At 39.3% G+C, this 19,002-nt stretch overlaps 1 protein-coding gene across 1 annotated transcript in view; it reads left to right on the top strand.

Moving 5' to 3' along the window:
- DNAH8 (dynein axonemal heavy chain 8) overlaps positions 1-19,002 on the top strand; it is a 395,922-nt gene that overhangs the window by 104,209 nt on the left and 272,711 nt on the right. Inside the window, exons 24-25 of the mRNA XM_088024365.1 lie at positions 2,101-2,176; positions 3,139-3,334. Coding sequence (XP_087880491.1) covers positions 2,101-2,176; positions 3,139-3,334 — 272 coding nt within the window. The remainder of the gene's footprint in view (positions 1-2,100; positions 2,177-3,138; positions 3,335-19,002) is intronic.

Genomic DNA, 19,002 nt, shown 5'->3' with positions numbered 1-19,002 from the left:
TTTGTCCTCTTTCTTACTGTAAGACTTATTCATGGCTATTGGGATTTTAGTTTAAAAGACCTCTTTGAGTGAGACGTGTGTGTGTGCATGTGTGTGTAAGTTTCAAGTGCTGGAAAATGACTGAAAAACTACACCTCCATTTATATGCAAGCAGATGGGGGCGGGGGGAGTCATAAGAAACAAAAGCTCCGCAGTTCAACTTCAACTTTAGGATCCAGGACCTTTGGTTCCCAGATAAACATATTATTGCAAGTAATTCTTTGAACCAAAAGCAAGAACATAAAGGGAAAAAAACCTCTAATTCATAGTCTCATTGTGAAATCCAAGATGCAACAATAAGACAAGTGTAAACTGTATTTAAAAGGGCAGAATCCCAGAACAAGAAAGAGTTTTATAAAGCATAAACAAACAGCTGAAGCGACAGAGGCAGTGAACAGTGCTCTAGATCATTCAGTAACTTATTTGACAAACTAGAGCTTAAAGAATTCTCCAAAATTTCAGGTGCAAAATACAAAGAGATAGATACTACTTAAAGACAAGATAAGAAAAAAGATAAAGAAAAGTAACGTTTATTGAATGCTTAATGTATACCAGGCACTTTTCCAAGCACTTTCCATGAATTAATACATTTCATGCTCGCATTAACTATCTGAGGCAGATCCTGTGATTATTTTTTGCATTTTGCAAATGAAGAAGCCAAGGCAGGGAGAGGTTGAGTAACTTACAGAGGGTCACTCAACTCAGAGATGGTTTCCTGCCTCAGTCCAGCACGTAAAACCTACATATGGTCAATTGAACAGCCCTTCTTTAATCTTAAGAAGAGATCTGTTGTATCAACTTCAAAAGATTCTCAGTGTACCTGACAGGATTCAAAGGAAAAATCACCTACACCTAAACATATATTTTGTGAATTTCCAGAAAAAAAGGGAAAACCCTGTAAGCATCCAAACAACAGGGTGTTACTTAGAAAACTAGATTAACAACAGAACCCTTGTCTGAAGGTGGAAACAAAAGATGCCAACAAAACAGTATTCGTAGAGTGTGAGAGAAAGGAATTGTGATTCAAGCTGACAGCATTTCTTGCTATGGAAAGCAATAAAACATTTATTATAATTTTGTCTGGGATGGGGACAGAGGTCAAGGCAGAGGGAGATAACCAAACTAATTTGCAGCTCTGATGTGTGTTCTTCATTACTTGTACTCGTGTGTCTCTATGTATGTACTTCTGTCTGAGCATGAATATGTTTAAAAAAGTAATTTTTAGGGGTGCCTGGTGGCTCAGTTGGCTAAGCACTGGACTCTTGATTTCAGCTCAGGTCATGATCTCAGGGTGGTGAGATCGAGCCCCGTGTCGGGCTCCTTGCTGGGTGTGGAGCCTGCTGAAGATTCTCTCTCTTCTGCCTCTTCCTTGCCCTTCTCTCTCTCAAACAAAAACAGAAACAACAACAACAACAACAACAAAAAAAACCAGTTTTTGGAGGCCTTTGACCAGAAATCTCCTGTGTAATCTTGCAAAAAATTGTATATAAAAAAGTATATGCTTTTTTGTTGCTGATCTTGTCTGATATCTGTTACAGGGCTGGAACAGGATGTGCTTTTATTTTTTTAAAAGATTTTATTTATTTACTTCAGAGAGAGAGCAAGAGAGAGCACGAGCGGGGTGGGGGAGAGCCGTGGGGGTGGGGGCACAGAGGGAGAAGGACCAGCTGATTCCAGGCTGAGCAGGGAGCCTGATGTGGGGCTTGATTTCAGGACCCTGGGATCATGACCAGAGTTGAAGTCAGATGCTTAACCAACTGAGCCACCCAGGTGCTCCCAGGATGTGCTTTTAGTAAACATTATTAAGTGGTTATTACCGAGAGAGAGCAACATTAAAATACCAGAAAATGTACAGAAGACTAATATTTCACTTCTAGTAATATTAAAGCATTATGTTTTCTTAGTTCTCTGAAATGTATGGTTTCATTATAAATAACATTCCCCATGTAATTTGGTATTTTGAAAGTGGTCTTTATTTTTAGGATTGAAAATGGTAGCAGAATCAAGGTTTTATGAAATTTTAGGTTAAGTTTTATAAGTTAAATGTGAATCTTATTCCAGCCACCATGGACGAAGGCGATCAGAAGATGTTATTTCCTTTATAAAAACAGAAGTACATCTTGCAATTCCAAATGTGGTAAGTATAATTAAATATTCAACTTAATACAATGATATTTTGATAATTTTTAAAGAAGTACAGCACTACAATTGAACTTTCATTTCGAATAACCGCTTGGCTCTATGTAATTTTTAGCTTCACTAGTATTTAACAAAAATCAGAACATTATTTTTACCTATTGTAAAAAATTACATAGTTCATGGTGTGTTGAAGGTTGATGTAAGAGATGAGTTAAGCATCTGTTCAGCCATCAGATAGCAAGTATTCTAAAAATATTCTTGCTTTTTCTTTCTTCAAGCATTAAATTATCTAAATAGTCCATCTCAGAAGTCCAGATCCCTACCCCCAACACACAACTGTGAGGTAACCAAGAATGGCACGAAGAGAAAGAAAGAAAGGGCCTATGCCCCGAGCACAGGGACCCTTATGCCCTCTCCTGCCCCTTATTTCTACCACCATCCCAGCTGCCCCTTGGCATTCGAAACTCCAAGTCACACAGGATGACTGAGGTGCCTTCTGTGATGGGCCATGGGATAAGGCCAGGCAGGAATAATCAGTGACTCATCTACCACCATCGACACCGACACGGTTTGGCCTCCTGGAGGAGAGCTTCTGTGCTTATTTGGCACACATTTCGAAGAACTGAAGTCAGAACCTTGGTGGTATAGCTTCTTTAGTCATTTTGCTTCCTGGGCTCCAACACAGGGTCCACAATTTCTGGCTGTATCCAGCCACCCTCCTAGGAAAAGGAGGACAAGTACTGTGTGCTTGATTTGTTTTGCCTGCAGGAAATGATAGAATGGGCAAACCTCAGGGTAGAGAAAATCCACAGCCTACCCTCCTCTAACAGGCCTCTCCCAGAGCAGCCTTCCACTGGGCCAGCTGAGGCTTTCCTGCCCAGTGGGGGATGGACTGGTGAGAAACAGAGGGATGGATGGTATGTGGTGCCAGTACCGGGAGCCCCATTCTTCTCTCCACAGGTAATGATTCCTAGTTTGGATGACATTCAACAAGCCATCAACCGGATGATCCAGCTCACCCTGGAGGTCAGCAGAGGAGTGGCTCACTGGGGGCAACAGCAGACCCGTCACATCAAGCCTGCCGTCACCAGTCCCAGCCGTACTGCGACTGATGTGACCCCTGTAAACGCAGCAAAACCGGCCAAGAAGGAAGAGAGTAAGAACGTTAAAGCAAATCTCAGATGAATAGAATCTTAGAATTGTAACAGCTAGTCGATGGTCTTTATGATTCTTCCTGGGTATGACAGCATATAGATTTTTAAAATTTTAATTCCAGTGTAGTTAGCATATGGTATTATATTAACTTCAGGTGTACAAGATAGTGATTCAACAGTTCCATCCATTACTCAGTGCTCATCAAGATAAGTGTACTCTTAATTCTCATCACTTATTTCCCCCAGCCCCCCACCCACCTTCCCTCTGATCACCATCTGTTTGTTCTCTAGAGTTAAGAGTCTGCTTTTTGGTTTGTCTCTTTTTTTTTACTTTGTTCATTTGTTTTGTTTCTTAAATACCACACGTGAGTGAAATCATATGGTATTTGTCTTTCTCTGACTGGCTTATTTCATTTAGCATTATACTCCCTGCATTATAGTGCAGCCATGTTGTTGCAAATGGTAAGGTTCCATTCTTTTTTATGGCTGATTAAAGTCATTTCTACATGTTTATTTGTTAAATTTTGCATTAAAAATAAAAAAATGAGTTTTTTCCATCCTCCATCATAAATATAACATACAGACATTTCCATCCAGAGTTTGGACATAGGTGAACAAGGGTTTTTATTATCACTGTTCTACTATCATAATCTTAGAGTCAAAGAAAAATTATAGCAAGGCTTAGTACTAATTCTACTTTCAGCATTGTATTTGGTCCAATGAATGTAGTTTGTTAGAACATGATGCTTAAAAGTTCTGGGTCATGTGTTCCTTGTATATAAAGTATATATGAGCTATTCCCTTAAGAAATTATGAGTGTGAGGGCGCCTGGGTGGCTCAGTTGGTTCGGCAACTGCCTTCAGCTCAGGTCATGATCCTGGAGTCCTGGGATCGAGTCCCACATCAGGCTCCCTGCTCAGCAGGGAGTTTGCTTCTCCCTCTGACCCTCCCACCTCTGGTGTGCTCTCTCTCTCTCTCTCTCATTCTCACTTTCTCAAATAAATAAATAAATAAAATCTTAAAAAAAAAAAAGAAATTATGAGTGTGATATGGCACTTACCCAAGGTTTCATGGATATTTTTGGACACTTTTGTGTAGAAAGCCAAACTATTGATAAGTAAAAATTGCATATATTTAAGATGTAAATGTGATGTTTGGATACATGTATATACTGTGAAATGATTACCACAATCAAAGTAATTAACATATCCATCACCTCCCACAGTTACCATTTTTTTGTGTATGCGTATGGTAAAAAGGTTTGAAATCTATTCTCTTAACAAATTTCAAGTATACAATACATTGGTATTATCTGTAGTCACCATGCTGTACATTAAATCTCTGGAATTTATTCATCTTATAACTGAAAGTTTGTACCCTTTGATCAGTATCTCCCCTTTCCATCACCCCTCAGCCTCTGGTAACCACTGTGCTACTCCGTGTTATTATGGGTTTGACTTTTTTTACAATGGAATATTATTCAGCCTTAAAAGAATGAAATCCTGCCACTGGTGACAACAAGGATGAACCTGAAGGGTATTATGCTAAATGAAATAAGCCAGACACAGACAAATATCACGTAATCTCATTTATACATGGAATCTAAAACAAAAGTCAAACACTTTTTCTAAAACTATGTCATCTCCATTGGTAACCAGGAAAATGCAAATTAAAAACAATAAGATACCAGGTAAGTTACATGAACAGGTGGCCCAAGCTCCATATACCCTTTCTATGTTGCACCAACCCTTGCTCTCTCTGGTTATATCTATGGTCTCATGGGGTATTCCCTACAACCAGCAATGGAGGATGAAAAATCTCAGGCCCAGTCTATGTTGAATTGGTTTGATATATTGGTGTGAGCTGAAAATGGACTACTGCACTATAGACTATAAGGCTTTGAGAACAGCTCCCTGGTGCGTGGAGCTTCAAGCAGTATATCCTTTTGAAGGAGAGGGGAATGATCTGAAGCAAAGATATACATGGACTCTTGGACAGTGATGAGTGGCTGGACTGGTTGTTTAGGACTTAGAAGGAGCAGCATTGGAAAATCAGAGGCAAGGAGATCTGGGAAAAAGCATGTAAATGGGTCTATGTATACACATAAAATAGCTGGCAAAAGAAATATTAGTTCCATCCTTTTTTTTTTTCAGAGGTGTTAAATAATTTGTCCAAAGTCACAAACCTAGTGATAGGACTAAAATCCAATTGTCTGACTTTTAGTCCAGTGTTTGCCATTATTCTTTATTTCCTCCCTAGTTCATTCAATATGTCTTTCTATTATTATAGCAGGCTAATCTAAAAACCATTAGGTGCAAGAATCTTTGGACTTATCAACAGCCTTGCAAGTAAGAATTTTCTTTCAAATTATCAACTAAGTATAACAAAGACATTTGCAGACATGCAATGTCTTAAAAAATTTACCCTCAATACAGCCTTTCCCACAAAGTTATTAAAGGTTGTACTCTTCCCAAATGAGAAAATAAAGCAAGGAGACAAGCAAAAAGGAGACATCTGATATTGGAAACAGGAATGAAATATAGCAGAGAGGTGAAGGGAATTCCCAGATGAATGATAAAAGATGATTTCACCACGATAATTGTATTCTAAGCAGAGAGGGCAACCAGTTGACTCAAGAGATATAGTTTTGGCTGCCTTCACCAAGATGCCTGATGACACTGTATTGTCTTTTAACTTGAAGACTGAATGGCTGGGGAAGTCTGGTCCATATTCTTGGCTGTGTTTGCTTCTTTTCACACATGCTGATGAAGTTGCCAGTCTGCTCTCATTGACCTAGGTCAGCTGAGGAAACTCATTTCGTTCTTTGGAATTGTTCTGCTTTGACCTGCTACTGGAAACTAGAGGGAAGGACTTGTGATTTAAAGGAAAAAAAATTAGGGGCACCTGAGTGGCTCAGTCGGTTAAGCATCCAGCTCTTGATTTCAGCTCAGGTCATGATCTCGGGGTCCTGGGATTCAGCCCTGCAATGGGCTCCATGCTCAGTGGGGATCCTGCTTGAGGATTTTCTCCTTCTCCCTCTGCTCCTCACCTCTCTCCATCTCAAATAAATAAATAAATCTTTAAAAAATTAAAAAAAATAATAACAAAAAAGATTAGCCACTGCCCTGGCCTTATTCCTGCTGGACGACTCCATTACATGGCTCATAACACAGCCCTGCCAGATGCTCTCCTTATGATGAGACCTATATTTTCCAGATCATAAATGATAGGACTTACCTATGTTCCCCCATGGCTTCCCCACAAAGGGCTTTTGTAAATTTGGAGGAAAACCGAAACCAGACTAGAAGCAGACGGTTTAGCTTCTTTTTTTTCTGAGAACCTTCTTCTAACGTGGGCAATTAATGTTCTTTCCTTTACAACTCTGTTTGTGCTTAATGCTCAGTTAAAAAAAATATACAATATATTGTTTATAGATAAGCATGTTGGTTTATCTTCAAAGAAAATCTGGGATCCTGGTTACTTCTGGGAGTAAGGGAGGAGTATATGATTGAAGAAGGCCTGGTGAGGACTACTGACTGATCTATTAGCACCATTCTCTCCTTAACCTGGGTGCTGAGTACATTGAAATTATTTTCCTTCTTATTTAATATGTTTTATATACGCCATATTCTTCTTTAACTACTGTTTTCTATATGCTGCTCTCTCTATATATATTTTAGTCACCCATACACATCCTTTTAACACACTAGGAATATGAAGGATTTTCTGCTAATGGTATTTGTGGAAAAATTTAGAAGCATTTATTTCCCATTAAAATGAAGAATAAAACAAGGAAGCCCGCTATCATCACTTCTATTCAATATTTTATTGGATAAATCCAATAATAAAAAATGAGATAATTGGAAAGGAAGATTAAGATTGTCCTTACTTAAAGATCATGCATAGGAAATCCAACGAATCTAGAAACAACTATTAGAACTAATGTTTATGTATAAAAGACCAACATACAAAAGTATTTCTATAATGGCCAATAATTCAATTAGAATGTAATAGAATTATATGTCAATTATATCTCAGTAAAGCTAGGAAAAATGTAATAGAAAAAATGTGTTTTTCAATAGCCACAAAGCCATAAAGTACTTAATAAATAAATGTAAAAAATATTTGCATAGCATTTTTAGAGAAAATAATTATTATTGAATGATAGAAGATAGGAACAAATTCACAACATGAAGAACTCAATTTTTTAATTAATTTACAAACTCAATACAATTCCAATGAAATCACAACAGAATTTTTTATACAATTTGTTAAATTAATTTTAATTTCTTATGTAAAATTATATGGAAGTGCAAAGAGCCAAAAATAGCTCAAAATATTGGTGAAGGAAAACAAGGTAGGAGGCTCTGTCCTGCCACATAGTAAGGAGGGTTATTAAGCCAGATTAATTAAAACAATCTCTTAATGGTCCAAGAATAGATAGATCAATGAAACAGGACAGAGGGTGCAGAAACAATCTATATGAAAATTAGATATATGACACAGGTAGACTTACTAATCAAGGGGGAAAGAATGTGCTATTTATTTTACAGATTTTTTAAAAATTTATTCATTTGAGAGAGAGAGACAGAGAGAGCACAAGCGGGGGGGAGAGGCAGAAGGAGAGGGAGAGGCAGACTTCTTGCTGAGCAGGGAGCCTGACTTGGGGCTTGATCCCAGGATGCTGGGATCATGACCTTAGCCATAGGCAGACACTTAACTGATTGAGCCACCCAGGCGCACCCAAAATGTACTACTTAATAAATGATACTAGTGACTTTTATCCATATGGAAAAACTTAAATTAGATTTTATTGATTTTTTTAAAAGATTTTTTTATTATTTGAGAGGAATGAGAGAGAGAATGAGCAGGGAGAGCAGCAGAGGGAAAGGGAGAAGCAGATTCCCTGCTGAGCAGGGAGCCCAACTCGGGGCTCCATCCCAGGACCCTGAGATCATGACCTTAGCCAAAGGCAGATGCTCAACCAACTCAGCCACCCAGGCTCCCCCTAAATTCGATTTTAAAAGCATAGTAAATTCATATGCATTATTCTATATTTTATAGCACTGTTAAATAAATATATCCTATAACACTGTTTGAATAAAACATAAAATATATTTATGACATTAGGGTAAGGAAAAATTCTCAAGACATACAAAGCTCAAACCATAGAAGAAAATATGTTTAAGTTTGACTTCTTTATATTTAAAACATTCTTTAAAGGATCCTTGAATTTAAATGACCCTTAACAAAATATCAGCAAACTGAATCCAGAAACATATAAAAAGGAGCATCTATTATGACCAAAAGAGGTTTATCACAGAAATACAAGGTTGGTTTAACATGTTAAAATACACCCTATCTGTAGAATAAAGGACAAAATTACATGATCACCTCAGTAGACACAGAAAGAATTTGGCAAAATCCAATTCTCCTTCATGATAAACACATTAACAATCTGGGGATAGAATTGAACTTCTTCAACCTGATAAAGGGCAACTATGAAAAACCTACAGTCACATCCTACTTAATGGTGAAAGAATAGATTATTTCCTCCTGAGATCAGGAACTAGTTAACAATGCCAGCTTTCACCACATCTATACAACATTATACTAGAGATTCAATTCAGTGGATTTAACAAGAAATTAAAGCTATATAGACTGGAAAGGAAGGGGCAAAACTGGCTTTATTAACAGGTAACATTATCATGTATGCAAAAACATCCTCAGGAATACATATACATGCAAAACTATTAGAATTAATAAATGAGTTCAAATAGGATATAAAGTCAATAATATACAAAGCTCGATTATATTTCTAAATACTAGGAATGAACAATCTGAAAATGAAATTAAAAAAACAATTTCATTCACAATAATATCATAAAGAATAAATTTAACAGAAGACCTATAAGCCCTGTCACTAGAAGTTCAAAACATTGCTGAAAGATACACCATATTCATGGATTGGAAGACTCAGTATTGCTAAGATGGCAATTTTCCCAAATTAATCTGTAGATTTAGTGGAATCTCTATCAAAATCCCAGAAAGTAGTTTTGCAGAAATTGAATTGATCCTAAAATTTGAATAAGGAATAGGAAAACTCAAAGAAACTATAATAGCTAATACAGTTTTGAAAAAGGATAGTAAAGCTAGAGTACTTGCATGAGTTAATTTTTCAAAACATACTATAAAGTTACAGAAATCAAAACAGTGCAGTGTTGGCCTAAGAATGAACGTTTAGATCAGTGGAACAGAATAGGCAATCCAAATATAAACTTTAGAGTCAATTAACTTTCTGAAAGGATACCAAGTCACAAAAATGGGATAATGGGTTGTCTCTTCAACACATGGTACTGGAACAATTAGACATATATATATATGCAAAAAAAAAAATGAAGTTGGTCTTTTACCTCACACCATTCAAAGCAATGAACTAAAGTCAATTATAGAAGAACTAAAACTATAAAAATTTTAGAAGAGAACATGTAAGAAGTTAGCAATTTGGAGTTAGACAAAATTTTCTCAGGTATGGCAGCAAAAACATGCTCCATGACAAAGAAGATTGACAAATTGGACTTCAACCAAATTAAAAATTTTGCTCTTCAAAAGACACCATTTAAAATACTAAAAAGGGGGGGGCGGAGCAAGATGGCGGAGGAGTAGGAGACCTAGATTTCGTCTGGTCTCAGGAATTCAGCTGAATAGGGATCAAACCATTCTGAACACCTACAAACTCAACAGGAGATCAAAGAGGAGAGTAGCAACAACTATCTGAACAGAGAAGCGACCACTTACTGGAAGGTAGGACGTGCGGAGAAGTGAATCTGAGGCGATATTCGGGAGGATAGACGGCGGGGGAGGGGCCTCCGCTGGCCGCTTCTGGCAAGTGATAGAGCCGCGGAGCACAAAATCGGAACTGTTAGAAGTCGGCTCCGCTGAGGGACGTCGCTGCAGTGGCTAAGCGGGGGGTGGAATCCTCCCGGGACAGTGTGGTCTCAGGACCCTTGGGGTCACAGAAAGACCGGGGGAGCCTGAGTGCGCCAGAGCGCCCAGGTATTGGAGCAGGGAAGCCGGCTGCAGAGACGGAGCCGAGGCGCGGGCTCTCAGCTCGAGGTGGCCATAAACTGTGATCCGCGGCCCAGTCGGGCCACTGCTCCTCCAGCAGGGACCCAACAAGCGGCAGATCCAGGGAGATTCCCCTTCCTTCCCGGGGAGGAGTGGCGCGGGAACGCACTGCAGGGATCTGCTGGGTTTGGAGACTCCACACGGGGTCGGGTGCCAGAGATAGCAATGCTTGGTCACAGGCCGGGAGAGCACGGAGTGCGGCTGGAGACCGGGGACAAGGGAATGACTGCTTTTCTCTGTGCGTGCACTGAGGAGCGGGGCCCCGAGTTCTCAGCTCCTCCGGGTGGAGATTGGGAGGCTACCATTTTTTGCCCTGGTCCTCCAAGGCTGTACGGAGAGCTTGCAGGGAACAAAAGCTCCTGAGATCAAACCCGAGCAGCTTGCTTAGCCCGGACCGACAAGGGCGGGGCAATTCAGCCTCCGGCAAAGACATTTGGAAACCACAGCAACAGGCCCCTCCCCCAGAAGATCGGCATGAACAGCCAGCAAGCCAAGACCAAGTTTACCGATCAAGGAGAACGGGAGAACTCCAGCGCTAGGGGAATACTGCACATAGAATTCATGGCTTTTTTTTACCATGATTCATTAGTTCATCAAAGTTAATTTTTGTTAACTGTTTTCTTTTTCTTTTTCCCTTTTTCAACCAACATATCAATGTCTTTTTAAAAAAAATTTTTTTTATTTTTCATTTTTAGAGTCATATTTTATCCCTTCATAGTAGTTACCCTTATTTTTGGCATATATATATATATATACATATATATATATATAAGTTGTTCTCTCTTTAAAATTTTGAGATACGGTTTCTTCTAACAGATCAAAATATACCCTAAATCACTAGTGTATGGCTCTGTTTTAGTCTCCTGCCTGATCACATTCTCTCCCTTTTTTCTTTTTTTTTAATCTTCTTTCTTTTTTCAAACAACTTCTTATCAAGTCCTTTTATAAATTCTTTTATAATTTTCATCTTTACAGTCATCTTCTATCCATTCATTGTATCAACCCTTATCTTGTACATATATGTCTTTCTTCCTTTAAAATTTTAGGAGGCATTTTTTTCTAACAGACCAAAATACGCCCAAAATCTAGTGTGTGGCACTGATCTATGCACTAGCCTGATCATATTTGATCACGTTTTGCTTTTTTTGTATTGTTCTGTTTTTGTTTTTATCTTTTTTTTCTTTTTTTCTTTTTTTTCCTCTTTCTTTTTTCTTTCTTTCCCTTTCTTTTCCCCTGGTTTCAGGTCTTTTCTGATTTGTATACAGTATATTTGCTGGGGACATTGTAAACCTGTTAGCATTTTGTTCTCTCATTCATCTATTCTCCTCTGGACAAAATGACAAGACAAAAGAAATCACCTCAGCAAAAAGAACAAGAGGTAGTACCGTCAGCCAGGGACCTACTCAATACGGACATTAGTACGATGTCGGACCTAGAGTTCAGAATCATGACTTTAAAGATATTAGCTGGGCTTGAAAAAAGCGTGGAAGTTATTAGAGAAACCCTTTCTGGAGAAATGAACTAAAATCTAACCAAGTCGAAATCAAAAAGGCTATTGATGAGGTGCAATCAAAAATGGGGGCACTAACTGCTAGGATAAATGAGGCAGAAGAGAGAATCAGTGATATAGAAGACCAAATGATGGAAAATAAAGAGGCTGAGAAAAAGAGGGAGAAACAACTACAGGATCACGAGGGCAGAATTCGAGAGATAAGCGATACGATAAGACGAAACAACATTAGAATAATTGGGATCCCAGAAGAAGAAGAAAGAGAGAGAGGGGCAGAAGGTATATTGGAGCAAATAATAGCAGAGAACTTCCCTAATGTGAGGAAGGAAACAGGCATCAAAATCCAGGAGGCACAGAGAACCCCTCTCAAAATCAATAATAATAGGGCAACACCCCGACATCTAATAGTAAAACTTACGAGTCTCAGAGACAAAGAGAAAATCCTGAAAGCAGCTCGGGAGAAGAGATATGTAACCTACAATGGTAAAAATATTAGATTGGCAACAGACCTATCCACAGAGACCTGGCAGGCCAGAAAGGACTGGCAAGATATCTTCAGAGCACTAAATGAGAAAAATATGCAGCCAAGAATACTATATCCAGCTAGGCTGTCATTGAAAATAGAAGGAGAGATAAAAAGCTTCCAGAACAAACAAAAACTAAAGGAATTTGCAAACAGGAAACCAGCCCTCCAAGAAATATTGAAAGGGGTCCTCTAAGCAAAGAGAGAGCCTAAAAGCAGCAAAGATCAGAAAGGAACACAGACAACATACAGTAACAGTCACCTTACAGGTAATACAATGGCACTAAATTCATACCTTTCAATAGTTACCCTGAATGTAAATGGGCTAAATGCCCCAATCAAAAGACACAGGCTATCAGACTGGATTAAAAAACAAGACCCATCCATATGCTGTCTGCAAGAGACTCATTTTAGACCCAAAGACACCCCCAGATTGAAAGTGATGGGGTGGAAAACCATTTACCATGCTAACGGACACCAAAAGAAAGCTGGGGTGGCAATCCTTATATCAGACAAACTAGAGTTTAAAACAAAGACTGTAATAAGAGATGAGGAAGGACACTATATCCTACTTAAAGGGTCTATCCAACAAGAAGATCTAACAATTGTAAAGATCTATGCCCCGAACATGGGAGCAGACAATTATATAAGGCAATTAATAACAAAAGCGAAGAAACACATCAACAACAATACAATAATAGTGGGGGACTTTAACACCCGCCTGACTGAAATGGACAGATCATCTAAGCAAAAGATCAACAAGGAAATAAAGACTTTAAATGACACACTGGAACAAATGGACTTCACAGACATACTCAGAACATTCCATCCCAAAGCAACGGAATACACATTCTTCTCTAGTGCCCATGGAACATTCTCCAGAATTGATCACATCCTAGGTCACAAATCAGGTCTCAACTGGTACCAAAAGATTGGGATCATTCCCTGCATATTTTCAGACCACAATGCTTTGAAACTAGAACTCAATCACAAGAGGAAAATAGGAAAGAACTCAAATACATGGAGGCTAAAGAGCATCCTACTAAAGAATGAATGGGTCAACCAGGAAATTAAAGAAGAATTAAGCAAATTCATGGAAACCAATGAAAATGAAAACACAACTGTCCAAAATCTTTGGGATACAGCAAAGGCAGTCCTGAGAGGAAAGTATATAGCAATACAAGCCTTTCTCAAGAAACAAGAAAGGTCTCAAACACACAACCTAAGCCTACCCCTAAAGGAGCTGGAGAAAGAACAGCAAATAAAGCCTAAACCCAGCAGGAGAAGAGAAATAATAAAGATCAGAGCAGAAATCAATGAAATAGAGAGCAAAAGAACAGTAGAACAGATCAACGAAACTAGGAGCTGGTTCTTTGAAAGAATTAACAAGATTGATAAACCCCTGGCCAGACTGATCAAAAAGAAAAGAGAAATGACCCAAATCAACAAAATCATGAACGAAAGAGGAGAGATCACAACCAACACCAAAGAAATACAAACAATTATAAGAACATATTATGAGCAACTCTATGCCAGCAAATTAGATAACCTGGAAGAAATGGGTGCATTCCTAGAGATGTATCAACTACCAAAACTGAACCAGGAAGAAATAGAAAACCTGAACAGACCTATAACCACTAAGGAAATTGAAGCAGTCATCAAAAATCTCCCAAGAAACAAAAGCCCAGGGCCAGATGGCTTCCCAGGGGAATTCTATCAGACATTTCAAGAAGAATTAATACCTATTCTCCTGAAACTGTTCCAAAAAACAGAAATGGAAGGAAAACTTCCAAATTCATTTTATGAGGCCACCATTACCTTGATCCCAAAACCAGACAAAGATCCCATCAAAAAGGAGAATTACAGACCAATATCCTTGATAAACATGGATGCAAAAATTCTCACCAAAATACTAGCCAATAGTATCCAACAGTACATTAAAAGGATTATTCACCACGGCCAAGTGGGATTTATCCCTGGGCTGCAAGGCTGGTTCAACATCCGCAAATCAATCAACGTGATAAAATACATTAACAAAAGAAAGAACAAGAATCATATGATCCTCTCAATAGATGCAGAAAAAGCATTTGACAAAGTACAGCATCCTTTCTTGATCAAAACTCTTCAGAGTATAGGGATAGAGGGTACATACCTCAATATCATAAAAGCCATCTACGAAAAACCCACAGCGAATATCATTCTCAATGGGGAAAGGCTGAGAGCTTTTCCCCTAAGGTCAGGAACGCGGCAGGGATGTCCACTCTCACCACTGCTATTCAACATAGTATTAGAAGTCCTAGCCAGAGCAATCAGACAACAAAAAGAAATCAAAGGCATCCAAATCGGCAAAGAGGAAGTCAAACTCTCACTCTTTGCAGATGATATGATACTTTATGTGGAAAACCCAAAAGACTCCACCCCAAAACTGCTAGAACTCATACAGGAATTCAGTCAAGTAGCAGGATATAAAATCAATGCACAGAAATCAGTGGCATTCCTATACACCAACAACAAGACAGAAGAGAGAAAAATCAAGGAGTCGATCCCATTCACAATTGCACCCAAAACCATAAGATACCTAGGAATAAATTTAACCAAAGAGGCAAAGGATCTGTACTCAGAAAACTATAAAATACTCATGAAAGAAATGGAAGAAGACACAAAGAAATGGAAAAACGTTCCATGCTCATGGATTGGGCGAACCAACATTGTGAAGATGTCAATGCTACCTAGAGCAATCTACACATTCAATGCAATCCCCATCAAAATACCATCCACTTTTTTCAAAGAAATGGAACAAATAATCCTTAAATTTGTATGGAACCAGAAGAGACCCCGAATAGCCAGAGGAATATTGAAAAAGAAAAGCAAATCTGGCGGCATCACAATTCCGGACTTCCAGCTCTATTACAAAGCTGTCATCATCAAGACAGTATGGTACTGGCACAAAAACAGACACATAGATCAATGGAACAGAATAGAGAGCCCAGAAATGGACCCTCAACTCTATGGTCAACTTATCTTTGACAAAGCAGGAAAGAATGTCCAATGGCAAAAAGACAGTCTCTTCAACAAATGGTGTTGGGAAAATTGGACAGCCACATGCAGAAGAATGAAACTGGACCATTTCCTTACACCACACCCAAAAATAGACTCCAAATGGTTGAAAGACCTAAACGTGAGAAAGGAGTCCATCAAAATCCTAGAGGAGAACACAGGCAGCAACCTCTTCGACCTCAGCCGCATCAACCTCTTCCTAGAAACATCACCAAAGGCATGGGAAGCCAGGGCAAAAATGAACTATTGGGACTTCATCAAGATAAAAAGCTTTTGCACAGCAAAAGAAACAGTCCACAAAACCAAAAGACAACCGACAGAATGGGAGAAGGTATTTGCAAATGACATATCAGATAAAGGGCTAGTATCCAAAATCTATAAAGAACTTCTTAAACTCAACACCCAAAGAACAAATAATCCAATCAAGAAATGGGCAGAAGACATGAACAGACATTTTTCCAAAGAAGACATCCAAATGGCCAACAGGCACATGAAAAAGTGCTCAACATCGCTCGGCATCAGGGAAATCCAAATCAAAACCTCAATGAGATACCACCTCACACCCGTCAGAATGGCTAAAATTAACAAGTCAGGGAACGACAGATGTTGGCGGGGATGGGAGAAAGGGGAACCCTCCTCCACTGTTGGTGGGAATGCAAGCTGGTGCAACCACTCTGGAAAACAGTATGGAGGTTCCTCAAATAGTTGAAATTAGAGCTACCATTCGGTCCAGCAATTGCACTACTGGGTATTTACCCCAAAGATACAAATGTAGGGACCCAAAGGGGTACGTGCAGCCCAAAGTTTATAGCAGCAATGTCCACAATAGCCAAACTGTGGAAAGAGCCAAGATGTCCATAGACAGATGAATGGATAAAGAGGAAGTGGTATATATACACAATGGAATATTATGCAACCATCCAAAGGAATGAGATCTTGCCACTTGCAATGATGTGGATGGAACTGGAGGGTGTTATGCTTAGTGAAATAAGTCAATCAGGGAAAGACATGTATCCTATGACCTCACTGATATGAGGAATTCTTAATCTCAGGAACAAACAGGTTTGCTGGAGTGGTCGGGGGTGGGAGGGATGGGGTGGCTGGGTGATAGACATTGGGGAGGGTATGTGCTACGGTGAGCGCTGTGAATTGTGTAAGACTGTTGAATCACAGATCTGTAGTTCTGAAACAAATAACGCAACATATTTTAAGAAAAAAGAAAAAGAAGAAGATAGCAGGAGAGGAAGAATGAAGGGGAGTAAGTCAGAGGCGGAGACGAACCAGGAGAGATGATGGACTCTGAAAAACAAACTGAGGGTTCTAGAGGGGAGGAGGGTAGGGGGATGGGTTAGCCTGGTGATGGGTATTAAAGAGGGCACATTCTGCACGGAGCACTGGGTGTTATGAACAAACAATGAATCATGGAACACTACACCAAAACAAATGATGTAATATATGGTGATTAACATAACAATAAAAAATTTAAAAAAATGTTAATAAGGGAAGCCACACATTTGGAGAAAATATTTGCAACTCATACATCTGATATAAAGTACTTGTATTCAGAGTATATAAAGAACTTAAACTGAGTAATAAGAAGACCATCACCCTCCCCAAATGGGCAAAAGATGATTTCAACAAAGAAGATATATAAAAGGCTAAAATCATGAAAAGGGAGGGAAAACTGAATGGGAAGAAATCAAGAGAGGGAGACAAACCGTGAGAGATTCTGGACTCTGGGAAATAAACTGAGAGTTACAGAAGGGAGGGGGTGGGGGGATGGGATAACTGGGTGATGGGTATTAAGGAGGGCGCATGTTGTGATAGACACTGGGTGTTATACGCAACTAATGAATCGTTGAACACTACATCAAAAACTAATGATGTACTATATGTTGGCTAACTGAACATAATAATAAAAATAAAAACACACATGAAAAGGTGCTCAACATCCATCATTAGTTATTAGGGAAATACAGGTTAAAACCATAATGAGGGGTGCCTGGGTGGCTCAGTCGTTAAGCGTCTGCCTTCAGCTCAGGTCATGATCCCGGGGTCCTGGGATCGAGCCCCGCATCGGGCTCCCTGCTCAGCGGGGAGCCTGCTTCTCCCTCTGCCTGCCGCTCCCCCTGCTTGTGTACTCTCTCTCTCTCCCTCTGACAAATAAATAAAATCTTTAAAAACAAAATAACAAAACCCTGAGATCATGAACTGAGCTGAAATCAAGAGTTGGACACTTAACCGATTGAGCCACCAAGGCGCCCTAGATTAAACCTTTTTATTTTTTTAAAAGATTTTATTTATTTATTTGAGAGAGAGAGAGAGCACAACCAGGGTGAGCACCAGCCTCCTCACTGAGCAGGGAGCCCGATGCAGGACTCAATCTCAGGACCCTGGGTTCATGACCTGAGCCAAAGGCAGATGCTTAACTGACTGAGCCACCCAGGTGCCCCAGATTAAACCTTTTTAAAAGAGAAGTTAGAAATCTGGAATTTTGCATGAATCATCATGCTTTTTAATTGTTCACAACTGTTTTGAAAAAGCAAGGCATTGCTTGGGCCAAATGTATCTGTATAGTCTGTTTGACGGATGGAATACTGGAGAATTTTGATCAAGGCAGTGACATGATCACATTTTGGCAAGAGATGTTTATAGTGGTGGTTAATAGTGATTGCATGTCTCGATATACCAGATGTTGAGCTGAAGACAAACATGTTGTCTCATGTTGTCTCATTTAATCCTCACAAGTATTTCCATGAAGATTAAAAAACTGGCCTAAGGTTATTTAGGTAATAAATATTGCGCCTCTCTCTTTTTAATTAATTTTTTATTGTTATGTTAATCACCATACATTACATCATTAGTTTTTGATGTAGTGTTCCATGATTCATTGTTTGTGCATAACACCCAGTGCTCCAAGCAGAATGTGCCCTCTTTAATACCCATCACCAGGCTAACCCATCGCCCCACCCTCCTCCCCTCTAGAACCCTCAGTTTGTTTTTCAGAGTCCATCGTCTCTCATGGTTCGTCTCCCCCTCCAACTTACTCCCCTTCATTCTTCCCCTCCTGCTATCTTCTTCTTTTTTCTTTTTTTTTTTTTTTAACATATGTTGCATTATTTGTTTCAGAGGTACAGATCTGTGATTCAACAGTCTTGCACAATTCACAGTGCTCACCATAGCACATACCCTCCCCAATGTCTATCACCCAGCTACCCCATCCCTCCCACCCCCCACCACTCTAGCAACACTCAGTTTGTTTCCTGAGATTAAGAATTCCTCATATCAGTGAGGTCATATGATACATGTCTTTCTCTGATTGACCTATTTCACTCAGCATAACACCCTCCAGTTCCATCCACGGCGTTGCAAATTTGTGCCTCTCTTTTAACCACCATGCTGTTCTGTAGAGCAACAATGTCAGCTCTTTTGACCTTTCCTTGGAGGACTTA

The sequence above is a fragment of the Eumetopias jubatus genome, unplaced genomic scaffold (assembly GCF_037043125.1).
Source record: "Eumetopias jubatus isolate StellerSeaLion01/CBP00866 unplaced genomic scaffold, mEumJub1_p1.0 scaffold_6, whole genome shotgun sequence".
NCBI classification, from domain to species: Eukaryota; Metazoa; Chordata; class Mammalia; order Carnivora; family Otariidae; genus Eumetopias; species Eumetopias jubatus.
Note: the sequence above shows the minus strand (reverse complement) of the source record. Positions and strands in the feature narration are given on the sequence as shown.